The sequence below is a fragment of the Anastrepha ludens genome, chromosome 5 (genome assembly GCF_028408465.1).
Source record: "Anastrepha ludens isolate Willacy chromosome 5, idAnaLude1.1, whole genome shotgun sequence".
NCBI classification, from domain to species: domain Eukaryota; kingdom Metazoa; phylum Arthropoda; class Insecta; order Diptera; family Tephritidae; genus Anastrepha; species Anastrepha ludens.
Genome location: NC_071501.1, coordinates 6627702 through 6644379, shown reverse-complemented (window position 1 = coordinate 6644379; position 16678 = coordinate 6627702). Strand labels below are relative to the sequence as shown.

At 34.9% G+C, this 16678-nt stretch overlaps 4 protein-coding genes across 5 annotated transcripts; all 4 read right to left on the bottom strand.

Annotated features, from left to right (window-relative positions):
* Window positions 1-167: 167 nt before the first annotated feature.
* LOC128864312 (zinc finger protein 383-like) lies at window positions 168-2371 on the bottom strand. The gene is made up of 4 exons (XM_054103917.1): window positions 2106-2371; window positions 1190-2050; window positions 771-1120; window positions 168-635 (listed from the first exon to the last, which is right to left on the bottom strand). The coding sequence occupies exons 1-4, from the start codon at window positions 2265-2267 to the stop codon at window positions 539-541; spliced, it is 1470 nt and encodes a 489-aa protein (XP_053959892.1). The 5' UTR covers window positions 2268-2371; the 3' UTR covers window positions 168-538.
* Window positions 2372-3261: 890 nt separating this feature from the next.
* LOC128863445 (tigger transposable element-derived protein 1-like) lies at window positions 3262-4449 on the bottom strand. Its single transcript, XM_054102605.1, has one exon. The coding sequence runs from the start codon at window positions 4447-4449 to the stop codon at window positions 3262-3264; it is 1188 nt and encodes a 395-aa protein (XP_053958580.1).
* Window positions 4450-4943: 494 nt separating this feature from the next.
* Window positions 4944-7568, bottom strand: LOC128864358 (zinc finger protein OZF-like). Its single transcript, XM_054103980.1, has 5 exons — window positions 7298-7568; window positions 6361-7242; window positions 5938-6287; window positions 5105-5863; window positions 4944-5046 (listed from the first exon to the last, which is right to left on the bottom strand). Exons 1-4 carry the CDS (start codon window positions 7487-7489, stop codon window positions 5767-5769), a joined length of 1521 nt encoding a protein of 506 aa, XP_053959955.1. The 5' UTR covers window positions 7490-7568; the 3' UTR covers window positions 4944-5046; window positions 5105-5766.
* Window positions 7569-8193: 625 nt separating this feature from the next.
* Window positions 8194-15698, bottom strand: LOC128863844 (zinc finger protein weckle-like). 2 transcript variants are annotated; one of them, XM_054103215.1, is made up of 6 exons: window positions 15410-15698; window positions 15179-15337; window positions 12077-12255; window positions 11175-12020; window positions 10770-11119; window positions 8194-10693 (listed from the first exon to the last, which is right to left on the bottom strand). In XM_054103215.1, the coding sequence occupies exons 1-6, from the start codon at window positions 15615-15617 to the stop codon at window positions 10600-10602; spliced, it is 1836 nt and encodes a 611-aa protein (XP_053959190.1). In that variant the 5' UTR covers window positions 15618-15698; the 3' UTR covers window positions 8194-10599. The 2 variants fall into 2 exon arrangements, with proteins under 2 accessions (XP_053959190.1, XP_053959191.1); XM_054103216.1 differs by lacking the exons at window positions 15179-15337; window positions 15410-15698 and adding an exon at window positions 12391-13016 and having other exon boundaries at window positions 8197-10693.
* Between the last annotated feature and the right edge of the window lie 980 nt (window positions 15699-16678).

Below are 16678 nucleotides of genomic sequence, written 5' to 3'. Positions count from 1 at the left end.
TGCAGCTATTTCCAAATTCGAATTTCCTACTCCAAATCTTTGGGGAAAAATCTTCTACCCGGGAGTTTAGAACAGGATTTTTTTCTCAAGGAAAAACAACTGTAAAAATAAAAGTCCTCTGCAATATTTGTGATTGAGCTGATGGTGGAATAAATAAGAGTCAGCACTTTACATTGTGTTTTAACAAGTTTTAGTTTCTCATTCATAAAAATTTTAATTAATGTACAATTAAAGAAATAAATCATTAACATTTATTGAGGTGTCCTGATCTATTTTGTTGAGTCGGAAATTTCTATGCGCAGCGGTGCATCGACCGGAGTACAAACAAATTCGTATTTTTACAGTATTCAAATATTTCATATACAAATCAAATTTTGTACACAATTCATTGCTAATATAAGAAACAAGCACGAGCTACTGCGAATCTAAAAACACATTGTTAGAAAATGCGATTAGCCTGTAAGTTATGAACCTTTCGACTACTTTAATTAGATGACAATTTAGGTTTTATTTATTTAAGTTAATTTTATTTTGCATTTCAATCATCAGGTAACTCAGCATCTAGTTTTGGAACTTTTATTCTCTTATCGCCTATGTAACCATCATCTTTTTCTATTTTTCCAGCAACTTGCGTACTGCAAACAAAAAGATATTCTTAAGGTCAATCATTGTAAAAATAACCTATGGTTGTATGTTTGAATTTAATAATAATAATAATAATATTCTTTTAGGTATCCCATCATCGTTAAAAATTTCTACTTTTTACTTACATCGCTCTTAACACACTCAATGTGGGTATATTTTTTGTATAGGATTTTACGCCCGTCGCTTCTTGTTCGGCCAGTTCCTTCGGATGTAAATGTTTTTTGTGATAACGGCAACTTGATCCAGTTGAAAATGTTTTATCACAGAAGTCACACGAATAGGGTTTGAGGCCAGTATGCGTAATAAGATGGTTCTTCAAATTTTTTGCACGCTTAAATCTGTGACCGCAATAATTGCATTTGTATGGCATTTCATCGGAATGCACTTTCATATGCCTCTTTAGTGCTAAAGATGTATTGAACTCTAAAAGACATTCTCCACAAGTATGTTTTTCTCCATGGATTTCCAAGTGCCTCTAAATTTTATGCAATTTTTTTATTAATGTATGTTAATTTATTTCAACATTTGATATGTTCAGACTTACCTTTAATAGGGGTTTTCGTAAAAAATATCTGCCGCACTCTTTGCATTCATAGGCCCCACGGCCTGTGTGTATGGCCATATGTTCGAAAAGTTTCTGTTTTGTACGCACACCTTCACCGCATTCTTCACAAATTAATGAACGTGTTCCTTCGTGCTCAGCTTTAATGTGATTTTCAGCATCTTTGGCTCTTTTAAATTTTCGATCACAATGTGGACACGGATAAACACTCGGTGCGTGAATTTTTTTTGTATGACGAACCAGCTCCTTTTTATATTTGAAAGAACTACTACAATGAGAGCAATTCCAAAAAGGAGTTTCTGTGCAGTGCTTGCTCTTCATGTGATACATATACTTTCTTCTTGGCATACTTTCCCCTTTGTCTTCATTGACATTTTTATTATATCCCAATTTTTGTTCTGAAAATTCGTCAGAATCACAGTCAGAGTCAGTTTTATTGTTACTACTTTCACTATCTTCACTTATATGAGTGGTCTCCTCCACATTCTGGTTATTGTTTGCGAAAGGATCGGGGAAATCCACATCGATTTCAGTTTCTTGTTTTACTTCCTTTGACTCCGTTATTTCCATTTCTTCAACTTTAACGACTGTATTTGGGTTTACAGGAACAAATATTTGTTCGACTGCAGACGTTGTTGATTGGGGCAGATTTGACTCGCATTTAAATAAACCGTATTTTTGATATAAATCTTTGAGGTTTATATCGGCGAACTCTGCTGTATTTTTTAAATCTTTGTACATTTTTTGAACTTTCTTTATATGTTCCGCATATTTTTCCAAAGATGCTATTGCAGAGCAGCATTCAGTACACAGTGATATTGGGAGTCCATCTCTAGGCTTTATCTGTTCAAATAATAATGCATTAAATAATACTCACTAATATAAAAAGAAACCATACCTTAATATGGAAGAATTTCTCTATAATGGAATGAAGATTTACATCCGAATCCAGAGACTGTGGGGATTGCTCCAGAAATATATTAAAGTAGCAACCATCATGTTTCGCGCAGAGACGACACCAACGCTCCCATTCTCTCAATGTGGCATCAGTGGTACACATTCCACTCTTTTAAAAAAAATAATGTTCCTAAACTCCAAAGTTTTATTTCTAAATATTCCTGCCTTCTAGGAATGTTTTAGTGCATCAAAATATTTATAAGTGGTCGATGTATCGATATACAGATTATTTCAACCCAAGGCGAATTGATTGCTATAGGTGGCGCCTTACCAAAACAGTTACTTTCTGTTTATTTTACAAAACGAACTAATGAAATCGAAGTGCCACGCGTTAAATTGGAAAAACACAAATGAATATAAATCCTCCAAATTCATGTGTTTTTTGCGTAAACCGACTCTCCGCGAATTTAAAAGAGTCAGCCGATGACGTAACCGAGGCTATGGCAACGGTTTGTTTACAACTTGTCTGGCTTGGCAAAATCGCGAAAAATAGACTAACTTTTTGGGAAGACGTTAGCAAAATTCCCCGTACATATATGAGATTTTTATGCTGCTACAACAACAATCGATTAACGGGGTTGAGAAACATTATAACAATGACCTTGTTTTTTGTTCCAAATCTAATATTGCTTCTTTAGAAAATCATAAAAGTAGAGATTTTGATAAGAAAGCTATCTAGGTTAATCGAATCGTGCGAACCTGAAACAAAAACACTAAGCCAAGACTTTTTTAAAGAAGTTTTTTATTTTATTTGCTCTTTCTAAAACACAATTGATGTACATTGTTACAATGTTTGCATCGTTAATAAAAGAAACATGCGTGCCTACTGTTCAAAAATACAGTACACCTAATTCTCTTTTTACACGATAGATACGTTCCCAAAGAATTCGTGTAAAAAAAAATTCGTGTAAAAAGAGAATTAGGTGAAAACAATACTAAAAAATAGAGTTCACTAAAGAATTTATTTCGTGTTTACACATTTTAATTCTTTAAATATATTATAAGAAATAAATTATATTGTACTTTGAAAAAAAGAAAATAATATCTGAAATTCATTATTATAAAACAAGTAAAAATAATATAAACATAAAAAACTTTTATGCATTGTCACTTTCCGACAATAAACGCATACGTTTGCGTGAGACTAGAATATCACTGCCATCACTAGAATTATTTTGTTCATCATCTTGTGAAATTGTTTCTGGATTATCATCCCTAGGCTCCTGTGTTGATAATTCAGTAGTTTTTAGAAGGAAATCAGTCATTAAAGATTGTGTTTGATTTCGTGATAAACCTTTATAAAGTTCCCTGTAAGATGCCATTAATGATTTCAGTTCACGTTGAAATTTTGCAGCTCGTTCCTCATCAGGATCATGTTGTTGAAAATGATTACCTAATTTTCTGGCAAGATCAAGACCTTCTTTAATTAGAGTTGCATTTAAAATGGGAGGATCTTCTTCGTCATTATCGCTGTGTTCTCTGTCTTGATGAGTCTCAAGGGTGAGGTCTATAATTTCATTTTCGCTCAAGCTTTTATCAGCTAATAATTCCTCTATATCGGCAAATGATAGATCATCGAATCCATCTCCACCAATTGTATGTGGCAGCGTTGTGATGTCAGTAAAAACAGCGTTATTATGGATGACAGGATCTTTGCTTTTGACACATTCTGGCCAAATATTTTTCCAACATGAGTTCAAGGTTGATGGCTTTAAGTCAGCTAACGCTAACCCAACTTGATTAATGCAGTCCATAATAGAAAATTTTTTCCTCATATCAATGACTGTTAAATCCTCATTATGGTCTAGTTTGTCTACCACGTATTGGAATGAACGTTTTATGTAGTACTTTTTAAAAGTAGCAATGATCCCTTGGTCTAGCGGTTGTATTAAGGATGTAGTGTTAGGCGGATGATAGCAAAATTGCACATTTGGGTGCTCCAAGAGCGGATGGCAAGGTGCATTGTCTAGAATTAAAAGAACTTTAAATTTTAGACATTTTGCATTCATGTAGCGTCTAACTTCTGAAATGAAGTATTTCTGGAACCATTCTGTAAAGATTGCACTGGTCATCCATGCCTTTTTGTTTGCTGTCCAGTGAATTGGCAGTTTATTGAAATCTACACTTTTCATCGAGCGTGGTCTTAAAGCACGATTTACTAGCAGTGGTTTTAACATACGTTCTCCTGAAGCATTGGAACAAAACAACAATGTTACACAGTCCTTTGCTACTTTTAAACCACCGGCAGTTTTCTGCGATTTTGCAACATAAGTTCTGCTCGGCATTTTTTTCCACTTTCATCTACATTCCAAACTTGATCTGGGGTGTATCCTCCATCTTCAATAATTTTTCTAAGTTTTTCAGGAAATTTTTTGGCAGCCAATTCATCTGCAGACGCAGTTCCTCCCTTAATTTTTACATTATGGAGAGCATGTCGTTTAAGAAAACCTGTCATCCAACCTGTACTTGCAGAAAATTCGGGTTGTTTTGACTGAGATGAAGTGCCTGGCTCAACTTCTTTAATACGTTTATAAATTCTTAATGCAGTTTGCTTGATAGCAATTCCATCTACTGGTATTCTTTTTCGTGATTTATCTTCAATCCACATTACCAAAGCTTTTTCCATCTTCTCCTTGACAACATCTCTTATGTATGACGATGATTTAGCACTTATTTTCGTTCCAGAACATACAGATTTTCTAATCGCAGTTTCATTTTTCTTGATCGTTCTTATGGTAGCTTCATGAATACCAAAATGCTTTCCTACAGCCGTTGCTCCTTGTCCTGTTGTAAGTTGATCTAAAATTTTAATTTTAGTATCTAAACTGATCGCCTTCCTCTTGGCTTTTATTACAGGTGAATTATGTGACATTGTGTTAAGGCTACCAAAATATTTTTCATATTAATAATGCAAAGATTTGAAAATTATTTAAAGCTTACCTGTTATTGAGTTAATAAATCTATACGAGCACTAACTTTATTTTACTTATAATGTTTTAAATACGCACAACAACTAAGCGCCTTTTCTTTTCAACTCTCAAAACCAAACTAAATTGCGTAAAAAGTACATTACGTCTTTACTCTATGCATAATTCGGGGAATCCCACTCATATACACATATTTTTATAGCAACAGCTGTACACGATAACAGCCCAAAGCCGCTCATCCTGTATAGATGCGATTACATGCTGATATTCTAAGATCCTAAACAAATAACCTAAACCGATATGCTAAAACAAAAATCCCAAACAATGAATCCGATTTGCTTTATGAGATTCAAGAAAAATTCATAAAATATTGAAAATCGTGTTAAAACAAAACAATTCGTGTAAAAAAAAAATTTTTTTCTCTTTTTAACTCGTGTTAAATCAAATTCGTGTAAAAAAAATTCGTGTAAAAAGAGAATTAGGTGTACTTCAAAATATGACTAGTTCGTAAGTTATGCGCCTTTTCCACTCCAAATTATTTAATTGTCTATACGATATCTTAAGTTGCTTTGAGTAAGTGAAAATGTCATCTATATCTATTCATACTTAATTATCAAATTATTATGAAATCTACAGTTGGGTACTTATACTTCTAAGTTAATTTTATTGTACATTTTAGCCATCAGGTAACTCAGCATCTAGTTTTGGAACTTTGATTCTCTTATCGCCTATGTAACCATCATCTTTTTCTATTTTTCCAGCAACTTGCGTTCTGTAAACCAAAACGAAATACATTTTTTACTTTAAGTATCCCATCATCGTTAAAAAGTTCTACTTTTTACTTACATCGCTTTTAACACATTCAATGTGGGTATATTTTTTGTATAGGATTTTGCGCCCGCCACTTCTTGTTCGGCCAGTTCCTTTGGATGTAAATGTTTTTTGTGATAACGGCAGCTTGATCCAGTTGAAAATGTTTTATCACAGAAGTCACACGAATAGGGTTTGAGGCCAGTATGCGTAATAAGATGGTTCTTCAAATTTTTTGTACGCTTAAATCTGCGGCCGCAATAATTGCATTTGTATGGCATTTCATCGGAGTGCACCTTCATGTGGTTTTTGAGTGCATTAGATGTACTGAACTCTAAAAGACATTCTCCACAAATATGTTTATCTCCATGGATTTCCAAGTGCCTCTAAATTTGATCCAATTTTGTATTCATTAAATGTTAATTATTTTTCGCATTTGATACGTTCACACTCACATACCTTTAAAGATTGTTTTCGCAGGTATTGTTTGCCACACTTTTCGCATTCATAGGCTCCATGACCTGCATGTAAGGCCATATGTTCGAAAAGTTTTTGTTTAGTACGCACACTTTCTCCGCATTCTTCACAAATTAATGAACGTGTTCTTTCGTGCTCAGCCTTAATGTGATTTTCGGCGACTTTTGAACTTTTAAATTTTCGTTCGCAATGTGGACACGGATAAACACTCGGAGCGTGAATTTTCCTTGTATGGCGTTCCAGCTCCTTTTTATATTTGAAAGAACTACTACAGTGAGAACAGTTCCAAAATGGAACTTCTGTGCTGTGCTTAGTTTTCATGTGATACATATAGTTCCTACGTTGTATAAAACTCAATTGGCAGATATTACAAGAATAACTGCCTCCCTCTTTGTCTTCATTGACATTTTTATTATATCCCAATTTTTGCTGTACAAATTCGTCAGAATCACTTTTACTGCTACTGCTTTCGCTATTTTCACTTATATGAGTGCTCTCCTCCAAATTCTGGTTATTGTTTGCGAAAGGATCGTGGAAATCCACATCGATTTCAGTTTCGTTTTTTACTTCCTTTGACTCCGTTAATTCCATTTCTTCAACTTTAACGACTGTATTTGGAATATCAGAAACAAATATTTGTTCAATTGCAGACGTTGTTGATTGCGGCAGATTTGTCTCGCATTTAAATAAACCGTATTTTTGATATAAATCTTTGAGGTTTATATCGGCGAACTCTGCTGTATTTTTTAAATCTTTATACATTTTTTGAACTTTCTTTATATGTTCCGCATATTTTTCCAAAGATGCTATTGCAGAGCAACATTCAGTACAGAGTGATATTGGGAGTCCATCTCTAGGCTTTATCTGTTCAAATAATAATGTATTAAATAATACTCACTAATATAAAAAGAAACCATACCTTAATATGGAAGAATTCCTCTATAATGGAATGAAGATTTACATCCGAATCAAGAGACTGTGGGGACTGCTCTAGAAATATATCAAAGTAGCAACCATCGTGTTTCGCGCAGAGACGACACCAACGCTCCCATTCCTTAATTGCGGTATCAGTGGTACACATTTCAGTCTTTTGCAACCTAAGTATTTCCATAAAATAATGTAAATAGCAGTTAAAACAATAATGTTCACAAAATCCCAAATTGTATCTCTAAATATTTCCCTCTTCTATGAACATCGGAAAAACGTCGATAAAATATCGATGTTGAACTTTGAGGAATCGAAATTTTTAAAAGTGGTATATATCCGATACAATACGTTATGTAATGCTATGTTCTCACGCCACGTAATTGGCTCTCCCATTAGTAATTCGGCAAGAATGGTAGATTAGAATATTGACCCTCCGAATTGGCTGTGATGTCTTCTCTGCAGATACATTTTTTTGCCATGGTGTAATCCATAATATATAATATAACCCAGCTATTCACTAAATATGTAAAAACATCTAAATAACTTGCCTTCCTTTTGTTTGTTTATCTGCAGAGATGACGCCATCGGTTGTCAAACAAAGAAAAATGTATATTGAATGAATGATAATATATTTAGCAGGTGGCAGTAGGTGAATAATGCAATTAAATGTAAGAAACGCTTTTCGAAATAAATAAGATACAAACTAAAATCCGCAAATTAATAAAATAGTTATTCATTTCGAATATTCTTCCACTCCTTTGGCATTGTGGCAAAAAAAAAAACGATATTTTCGCTGTTCGTCAGCGCTGCAAGTATGCAAGAAAAGGATGAGTAAGGGAAGGCAATGAAAACTGTTATCAGCAAAAACCGGATTTAAAACCAAATTTGGAGATATTGTTAATAATTCGGGCTGTCATAATTTAAAAGTACATTCACATATGCATTTATTAGCAATAGATCCACAAATCTAATCTACACGTCTACAATCAACTGTCAAGACTGATTTGAAAGATTTCTCTTCATAGAAATTACTTTGGTGGAATATTTTAGTTTATTATTAGTATTATTCACGATATGAAGAAGACAAGGAGAAGGAATACCTAATTTAATTTCTCAACTGACTGCTAGTAATAAATAGTTGGAGGAAACCCGTAAACGATGTTTACTGAGATTTCAAAAAATTATGGCAGCAATACGCATTCGAAATTCGATATTACACTTTATAATAAATAATAAGACGACAAAACGTTTATGGACACACGCTTTTGTAAAATTAATTCATATTTAAAAATTATTTAACAAAAATTTTATTAGAATTATGTTTACAGACTTGCTTTCTTTGCCGGCATCCGTTTTATTTAGTTTTTATTTTGATAATAATAATTATCGATAACACAAAACACAGGGTTGTATGTCAAAAAGTATCGTTATTATCTAGGACTATTTTATAATCTCAGATTTTGGGGGACTAATTTTGTATGGGAAAGCGCGTTTTTTAAATACGGATTTTGAGTTAAGCGCGAAATAGATCATCTACTTATATGTAAACGTATTATAACAATGAATATTTTCAAAATAATATTTTGATGTATATGGAATAATCGGTTATTCGGTTAACCGAATATTTGGACAGTATTCGTTCGTACTGTTATTAACCGATTTATGATATTCGAATATTTTTATCTAAATATTATTTGAATACTTGAACTCTTAATAAGTAAGTAAGAAATAATTTTAAATCGTTTAATTTCAAGTAATAAAAAAACTCTGCTGTTTTTGACGATACGTGAGAACTCGCAATGTCTTGGTGAAGTATGATTCGTCTTCGTCATTTGGTTTTCCTTAATTCTCCGAAACCTTCTGGCAAACAATTGACTGTGTGCCACTCAAAATTGACTGTCTTAAGTTTAACTAGAGGTAAAGTTAGGATATGACCATATTTTCCAAAAAACAGGTGCCCATTTGCCTTAAGGTACTTCTTTCGCGAATAACTTTTGTTGGATTAAGCTCGTCTTGGAACACCAATACTGTAGGTTGGTGTTTTGTTTCCGGCTTATATGTATAGGTCCAAGATTCCTCACTTGTTACAATGTCTTCGACGTGCTTTGCATCACCGCGACTGATTTCTTCAAAATTACTTTACACCAATCGGCAACAGTCCTTTTTTGGCCAATTGTCAAATTATGCGGTGTCCAACGAGAAAAATCTTGATTGTAGGGTGAACCCACCAATGTCACGTTATCAATTGACACAAACAAGCAGCTCACAACGTCCGGGATTAGCCCACGTATCCTCTGGGTAGTTTTCGAACACCCGTTCGGGAGTTAGCTAACGTGAGAAGGCGAAGCATTCCAGGATAGCTGGTTGTGCGCCGGGTCTGGGACCCGCCACTTAAAAATCCTCCCCAATGAAAATATATACAAAGCCTCGGATGAGAACTTCCTTTACTGATGACGGCTTGAGGGCATGCACCTGGAATGTCCGGTCCCCTAATGGGAAGGTGCTGTTGTTGTTGTAACAGCATAAACATTCCCTATACTCACATAGGGGAATGCAACTGGAATGACAGTCCTTGGCCGTACGATTTGGGGAATGTGCTCTGCCCGGCTGGTTGATGTCCTCGCGAGAGTAAAGGCTGACATTACTGCAATTCAAGAAATGCGATGGACGGTGCAAGGCAAGAAAAACATAGGACCTTGCGACGTCTACTACAGCTGCCATGTAAAGGAGCGCAAATTCGGCGTCGGAGTTGTGGGAGAGAGACTTCGTCGCCAAGTACTGTTTTTCACTCCGGTGGACGAGCGTCTCGCAATAATCCGCATCAAAGTCCGTTTTTTTAACATCTCGCTAATTTGCGCCCACGCCCCGACGGAAGAGAAGGACGATGCGACCAAAGTTTCCTTCTATGAGCGTTGCCCCCGCCACGACATAAAAATTGTGCTTGGTGACTTCAACGCCAGGGTGGGCAAGGAGGGAATTTTTGTTCCCACAGTCGGAAAATTGAGCCTGCACAACGAAACACCCGGTAAGTATTCGATGCGGAACCAGCTGGTGGTGGCAGAGGAAGGCCTCCTTTGCGTTGGAAAGATCAGGTGGAGCAGGATTTGACTTCACTTGGTGTGTCCAACTGGCGCCGGTTAGCACGAGAAAGAAACGACTGGTGCGCTTTGTTAAATTCGACCAAAATCGCGTAAGCGGTTATCACGCCAATTAAGAAGAAGAAGAATCTAGTAGATTATGAACTTTTTTATGCGATATATATTCTTATAATGAAATTTAAAGTTTCTACGATATTTAGACAACTAACTCAGCATCTAGTTTTGGAAGCCTTTTTCTCTTATTGCCTATACTTGCATCGTCTTTCTGAACTTTTCCAGCAGCTTGAATCCTGAAAAGAAAAACCATGTTTTTATTTCGAATATTAATTATTCATTAAGAAAATTCCGTTCATATTTTTTACGTACATTGCTCTTAGCACATTCAACGTAGGTACATTTTTCGTATACGGCTTTACGCCCGCCTTTTCTTGTTCAGCCAGTTCCTTTGGATGGTAACGCCTTTTGTGAAAACGACAACTTGATCCACTTGAAAATGTGCTTTCACAAAAGTCACACGAATATGGTTTGAGGCCAGTATGTGTAATTAGATGATTCTTCAGATTTTTGGACCGCTTAAATTGGTCCCCGCAATAGTTGCATACGTGTGGCTTTTTATCGGAATGCACTTTACTGTGACGTCTAAGGGCTTGGGAGGTTTTGAACTCTAAAGAACATTCTGCACAAATATGTTTATCTCCATGAACTTCCATGTGCCTCTATATTTGATCAAATTTTATATTTATTAAGTGTTACATAACTCACAAAATTTACCTTTAAGTATACTTTTCGCGGATATTGCCTGCCACACACTTCGCATTCATAGGGTAATCGGCCCGTGTGTATGGCCATATGCTCGGCAAGTTTCTGTTGAGAAGGCACGCATTCACCACATTCTTCACAAATTAATGAATGTGCTTCATTGATGTGATTTTCGACGAATTTGGCTCTGGTAAATTTTCGTTCACAATGTGGACACGGATAAACACTCGGTTCGTGAATTTGTTTTGTATGACGTTCCAGCTCCCTTTTATATGTGAAAGAACTACTACAGTACGAGCAATTCCAGATGGGAGCTTTTGGGCCGTGCCTACTTTTCATGTGATACATATACTTTCTACTTTGCATGAAACTCAGCTGGCAGATACTGCAGGAATAACTGCCTTCATCCTTGCCTTCGCCGACCTCTTCAATATATTCTTCTATTTGTTGTGCAAATTCGTCAGAGCCAAACTCAGAGTCAGTTTTACTGTTACTCGTTTCACTTTCTACACTCATCTGACTGCATTCCTCCATATTCTCGTTGTCATTTGCGAAAGGATCGGGGAAATCCACATCGATTTCAATTTCTTCAGCTTTAACATCTGAATTTGGGACATCAGAAACAAATATTTGTTCAATTGCAGACGTTGTTGATTGGGGCAGATTTGACTCGCACTCGAATAAACCGTATTTTTGATATAAATCTTTGAGGTTTATATCGGCAAACTTCGCTGTATTTTTTAAATCTTTGTACATTTTTTGAACTTTCTTTATGTGCTGTGCGTATTTTTCCAAAGATGCAATTGCAGAACAACATTCGGTACACAATAAAGTGGGCAGCCCATCTCTCGGTCCAATCTGCATAAATAAGCAATATATTACAAAATTCATATATTAATGTTAATCAACCATACTTTAATATGAAAGAAGTCTTCTATAATGGAACGAAGATTTATATCCGAACTCAATGACTGCTCCAGGAACATATCAAAGTAATAACCATCATGTTTCGCGCAGAGACGACACCAACGCTGCCATTTCTTGATTGATGGATCAGTTGTGCACATTTCACTGTCTTGCAACTTAGATATTTCTACAAAATAATATGAATAGTAAATAAAATATATTCGTATATATTAAATCTGTACGTAAATGCAATGCAATTATAGAGTAAAGAGCACCCCTTAGATATAAAGTATATTAATATTAAGGGAAAGGAAGGAAATACCTATATCGTCTTCCACTGGGACCGTTTGCTTACAGTTGGTTCTAGTTGTGCAAAGCAATGGACAGTTCGGAATGGCTTTTGGTAACAATCTGTATATTTTACCCGCAAAAGCAATATCCGCTCGGGAAAAATGATCCACACAAATCAGATCTTTAGATTCAAGCTGCATCCGACAGGCTTTGCTCCACATCTGCCGTACTGATTCCTCTCTAGGAACGCCAAAAAAGGGTCCTTTACCCCGCTCCACTTTCTTTGAGCACAATACACACTTTTTCATTTCTTTTTTGGGTAATTATCTAGCTTGCGGTACGCAACCCAAAATATATCAAAAATAGTCGATATGATTAATATTCCGAAAACGGAGTGGGTTTGGTTTGAACCATTCATAAGTTATTAACAAAAACAATTCCGTAAAAGTAGTATTTTGCATCACTAGTTACTCATTCGGGAACACACCGAATTATCGTATTACACAACAAAAACACTAAATGCACTGCATTCTTCACATATTCATAAAGATATTTTGTTAATAATTTTTATTCTTTTAATATTTCACTAACAAAAATGTAAGCACTAAATGGTGATGAAATTAAAACTTGGCACATAGTATCTGGTATTGCCACTTTATTGGAATAAAAGGTGAATTCAATTTCGTTTATAAGGTGTCTTCAATATTAGACACCAGGTGTATATAAATCAAGTCTGTTAGAATACAAGTTTCCGCCTTCCGAATTCGCTGTTCGTCAGCGCTGCAACTATGCAAGAAGAGGATAAGTGAGGGAAGGCAATGGAAACTATCGTTGGCAGAAAAATAAAAACAATAAAAACCGTATTGTTTTAATTCGTACTTTTATAATTTAATATGCGGCACTTCATTTGGACTTACTTTAACATAACAATGAATATTTTCAACCAGTTTGTTTGTATATCTGTAACGTCATCCGATCGCAAAATCGGGAGAAATAAAGTAGGGGGTTTCAGAAGGCGCCACACGCCGTGCATATATAGATAAATTATAATAAGTACAACTAAATATAAAAGAAGAATGGAATGTAAGCAAAACAAATAATTCCAACAGCACTGCGTCATAATTTTTTTTTTCAAACTCTATAACAAATACACGTTTGGCCGATTACGTGATCCTTAGTCATTGGTTCATCGAAATTGTAACAATTAAAAAGATGTTTTTGATAACAAATTAGTATATTCAAAGTTTTTCTTTAATCGAAATATCTATCCAAAGTCTGCGATATGACAATGCTGTCTGCCCTCTGCTAACTCCTGATCAATAATGATATAATTTAAGATTCCGCCCATCAGAGAGCAAACATTTTTGGGTGATGTTATACTGGTGCAAAAATTTGAGAGCGCGAAGAAAAGGCAAGATTAAGAAATTTTGAAAGAAAAATGTGAACAATGTGAAAAAATCGATTCATGCTAAATTAAAATGAATAGTAGTAAAGAAAAGCAAGATTAAGAAATTTTGAAAGAAAAATGTAAACAATGCGAAAAAATCGATTCATGTTAAATTAAAATGGGTAGTAATTTTATTTACAGCCTGGGTACCAAAATTTTTCGAAAATACTCAATATAGGTACCTATCAAGGCGAATTGAGTATCTTAGGTGGCGCCATTAAAATACAGTTACTTTATTTTTCGTGATTTTGACAAGTCTGACGTCAGCTCCCTTCAGAATACAAAGCAAACAAAAGTAGGAGAAGTTACATATGTGTGAAAATTCAGTGAAGGGTCTAGTAGTGTTGTGATTTGTGACACTTGATCTAATTAAACTAATGAAAACTAAAAGGCGTGTGTTAAATAGTGAAAGCACAAATTAATATAAAGCCTCCAAATGCAGTTTGTTTGGGTTTTTTTACGCAAGACACCGTGGCAAAAAAGGAAGTGTATGTGCGTGTAATTTCTTGTGTTTGGTTGTTTCCATTGTTTGCGCCTACTCGTCTTCTTCACGAACAAGTAATTCAACTTCATTTTTCTTTTTGTGTACCCATCGACGTGTTATTAAAAACAATTCTAGCGCACTCTAAATCTGTCCGTTAATATTGTAGACACTATATAAATAAAATTGAGTTAACATTTTATTTCAATAAAGTGGCAATACCAGACATTATTTATCAAAGTTTACCCGTTGTGGGAACACAGCTGAAAGTGTCGTACGGGAACACACCTATACCTATCCTTTTGGCCACACTGAATTCATTATTCATTTTTATTCATTATTCAATTTAATTTTAACGTCGTTATTCGTTCTAAGAAAGAGATCATTCGAGAAGCGTTCTTGCAAACGACAAGACACATAAAAATTTGAGTTCCTTTATAAGTTATTAGTTTTATTTTAACTGCTTTGAATTACACATCACAAATAAAGAGTGTTAATATAAAATAAAAAGCATATGTGGGGGTTTTAGTCCCCCACACCGTATTTAGAGTTTACATTTTAGTTATTGAAATTTAATTTTTATTTATTGCACAAAGCTCTGGCGCTTTGTGAAACAAAATACCACTTTAACAGAATGGCATTAACTTTTGAACGGATTAAAGAATTACGCTCCGTTTCTGGAATATTAATGTGGGAACTAATACCGAGAAGTGGTTGCTCATAACTGCTAAGGACTTTGATTCCATGATGGAAGTTGATGCGTTTAGTGTTATTCGTTTAAGAAATGCAAACGAAGATTTATTGTGCCTTCACAGCAATGAAGTTACGACCAATACTAATTCTCCGTACTATAATCGAGAGTATACGTGAATATGAAAATAGAAATGTTACCTTCATTGGCTGCCACAGATTCACTCTGCTGAAGTAATTCGCTGACAATATGTTTGTATTCTCCATGATGGACGCTAACCGCAAGCAAAGAGTTTTCCGCATCTTTTGTATAAATGCTGGGCACAACACCATGCTTTAAAAGACGCTTTTGAGCAAGTCCTATTGCGTATGTAAACAAAATACTAGATGCAATTAATTAAAAAAACAAAAAACACACACACAATATATTACCCATTTCAAACTGCCGGTTGTTTTGTATATCTTCGGTAGTGAAGTGCTTCATGCACACATAGCTCGTTTTGGTGTTAAACGCATTTTCACGCCGGCAAAACTGCACCCACTTTTTGGCTAGCGTTTCATCCGCAGGAAACGAAAAAAAACTTATATCACACGCTCGCCTTTTATTTTCGCTTTTGCAATTTGCCACTTTACATCTCATTTTACTTTATACGTCCGTAATCACAGTCATTCATAGAAATAAAAATCGACTTTATTTATATCCTGTCTCAACATGAGGACGCTGATCTCATGCAATAAATTGCGGAGTTAATGACATAAGGTTTATCGCATGGAAGAACTGCCACCTTGATGTTTCGTACGCTATTTATCATTTATACGAAAACTTTGTAGTGGCAACTCTATATAAAATCAACGGGGAACTTTAAAAAGAAGACGGCTGAAGAAGATGTTTTTATGAAAAGTAATGCAGTGAAATGCTCAGGTAAACAGTATATCCGCAATAATTGTTCCGCATGTCTTGACATTGACATTTCGTGTGTGATAGCACATCGCTAATGGAGATGTGAGGTTAGCAAAATACTAAAAACAAAAAGCCGATTTTATTTTTAGTCTTGTAATAGCCGAATTGGTACACGGTGCTAACTAACAACGAAACTGTCAATCGGTAAATGTCAACAATGAGGGGGAGGGAGAAAAATATCGAATGAGAATTTTACAACGAAATGCGGTTTTGTTTTTAAAAATCATTAAAAATTAGTTACAAAAGACATTTTATGTTTTTATACTGAGTGAAAGACGATGATTGATGTGAAATGTTGTACTTTAAAAATAATATTACTGTTTATCGATTAATAATATACACCACCTGTTTTAAGGATACATACATATTTTTGTTGATCTGTGTTTGTTATTTTGATTGATTTTTGTGAACAAATGCAGTTTTGTATGCTCGCTTTCTTTCTAGCATGATGACGTTAAAAGGCACTCAATGGTTTTGAAGGAATTAGTTGCTTTGCTGATTAGCCAGGGTTGAAAGCGGGTTGTTTACGACACACGTCGCCAAAAACTACGATTATGTTATCATTTTAAATAAACAAATAAAAGGAAGAGAAGTTACTTGTTTGTAAACAAGTTATTTTTGAATTAAACCAACTAATAAAAATGAAGTGCTGCGTGTTAATGTGAATCCATAATGCCTTCAAATCACTTTCTTGCTACGGCGTCAACTGCATAAAAACTGCATTAGAAGGGTTTATATTA

What these genes read in the sequence shown, in the direction of transcription:
- LOC128864312 (XM_054103917.1), bottom strand. Translation starts at nt 2,267, where the DNA reads ATGTGTACCACTGATGCCACATTGAGAGAATGGGAGCGTTGGTGTCGT. An exon ending in TACGAAAACCCCTATTAAAG is followed by an intron (nt 1,121 to 1,189) that starts GTAAGTCTGAAC and finishes CATAAAATTTAG; the next exon opens with AGGCACTTGGAAATCCATGG. An exon ending in TTGAGTGTGTTAAGAGCGAT is followed by an intron (nt 636 to 770) that starts GTAAGTAAAAAG and finishes TTTTGTTTGCAG; the next exon opens with TACGCAAGTTGCTGGAAAAA.
- LOC128863445 (XM_054102605.1), bottom strand. Translation starts at nt 4,449, where the DNA reads ATGCCGAGCAGAACTTATGTTGCAAAATCGCAGAAAACTGCCGGTGGT.
- LOC128864358 (XM_054103980.1), bottom strand. Translation starts at nt 7,489, where the DNA reads ATGGAAATACTTAGGTTGCAAAAGACTGAAATGTGTACCACTGATACC. An exon ending in TGCGAAAACAATCTTTAAAG is followed by an intron (nt 6,288 to 6,360) that starts GTATGTGAGTGT and finishes GATCAAATTTAG; the next exon opens with AGGCACTTGGAAATCCATGG. An exon ending in TTGAATGTGTTAAAAGCGAT is followed by an intron (nt 5,864 to 5,937) that starts GTAAGTAAAAAG and finishes TTTGGTTTACAG; the next exon opens with AACGCAAGTTGCTGGAAAAA.
- LOC128863844 (XM_054103215.1), bottom strand. Translation starts at nt 15,617, where the DNA reads ATGAGATGTAAAGTGGCAAATTGCAAAAGCGAAAATAAAAGGCGAGCG. An exon ending in AAGACTTCTTTCATATTAAA is followed by an intron (nt 12,021 to 12,076) that starts GTATGGTTGATT and finishes TTATTTATGCAG; the next exon opens with ATTGGACCGAGAGATGGGCT. An exon ending in CGCGAAAAGTATACTTAAAG is followed by an intron (nt 11,120 to 11,174) that starts GTAAATTTTGTG and finishes GATCAAATATAG; the next exon opens with AGGCACATGGAAGTTCATGG.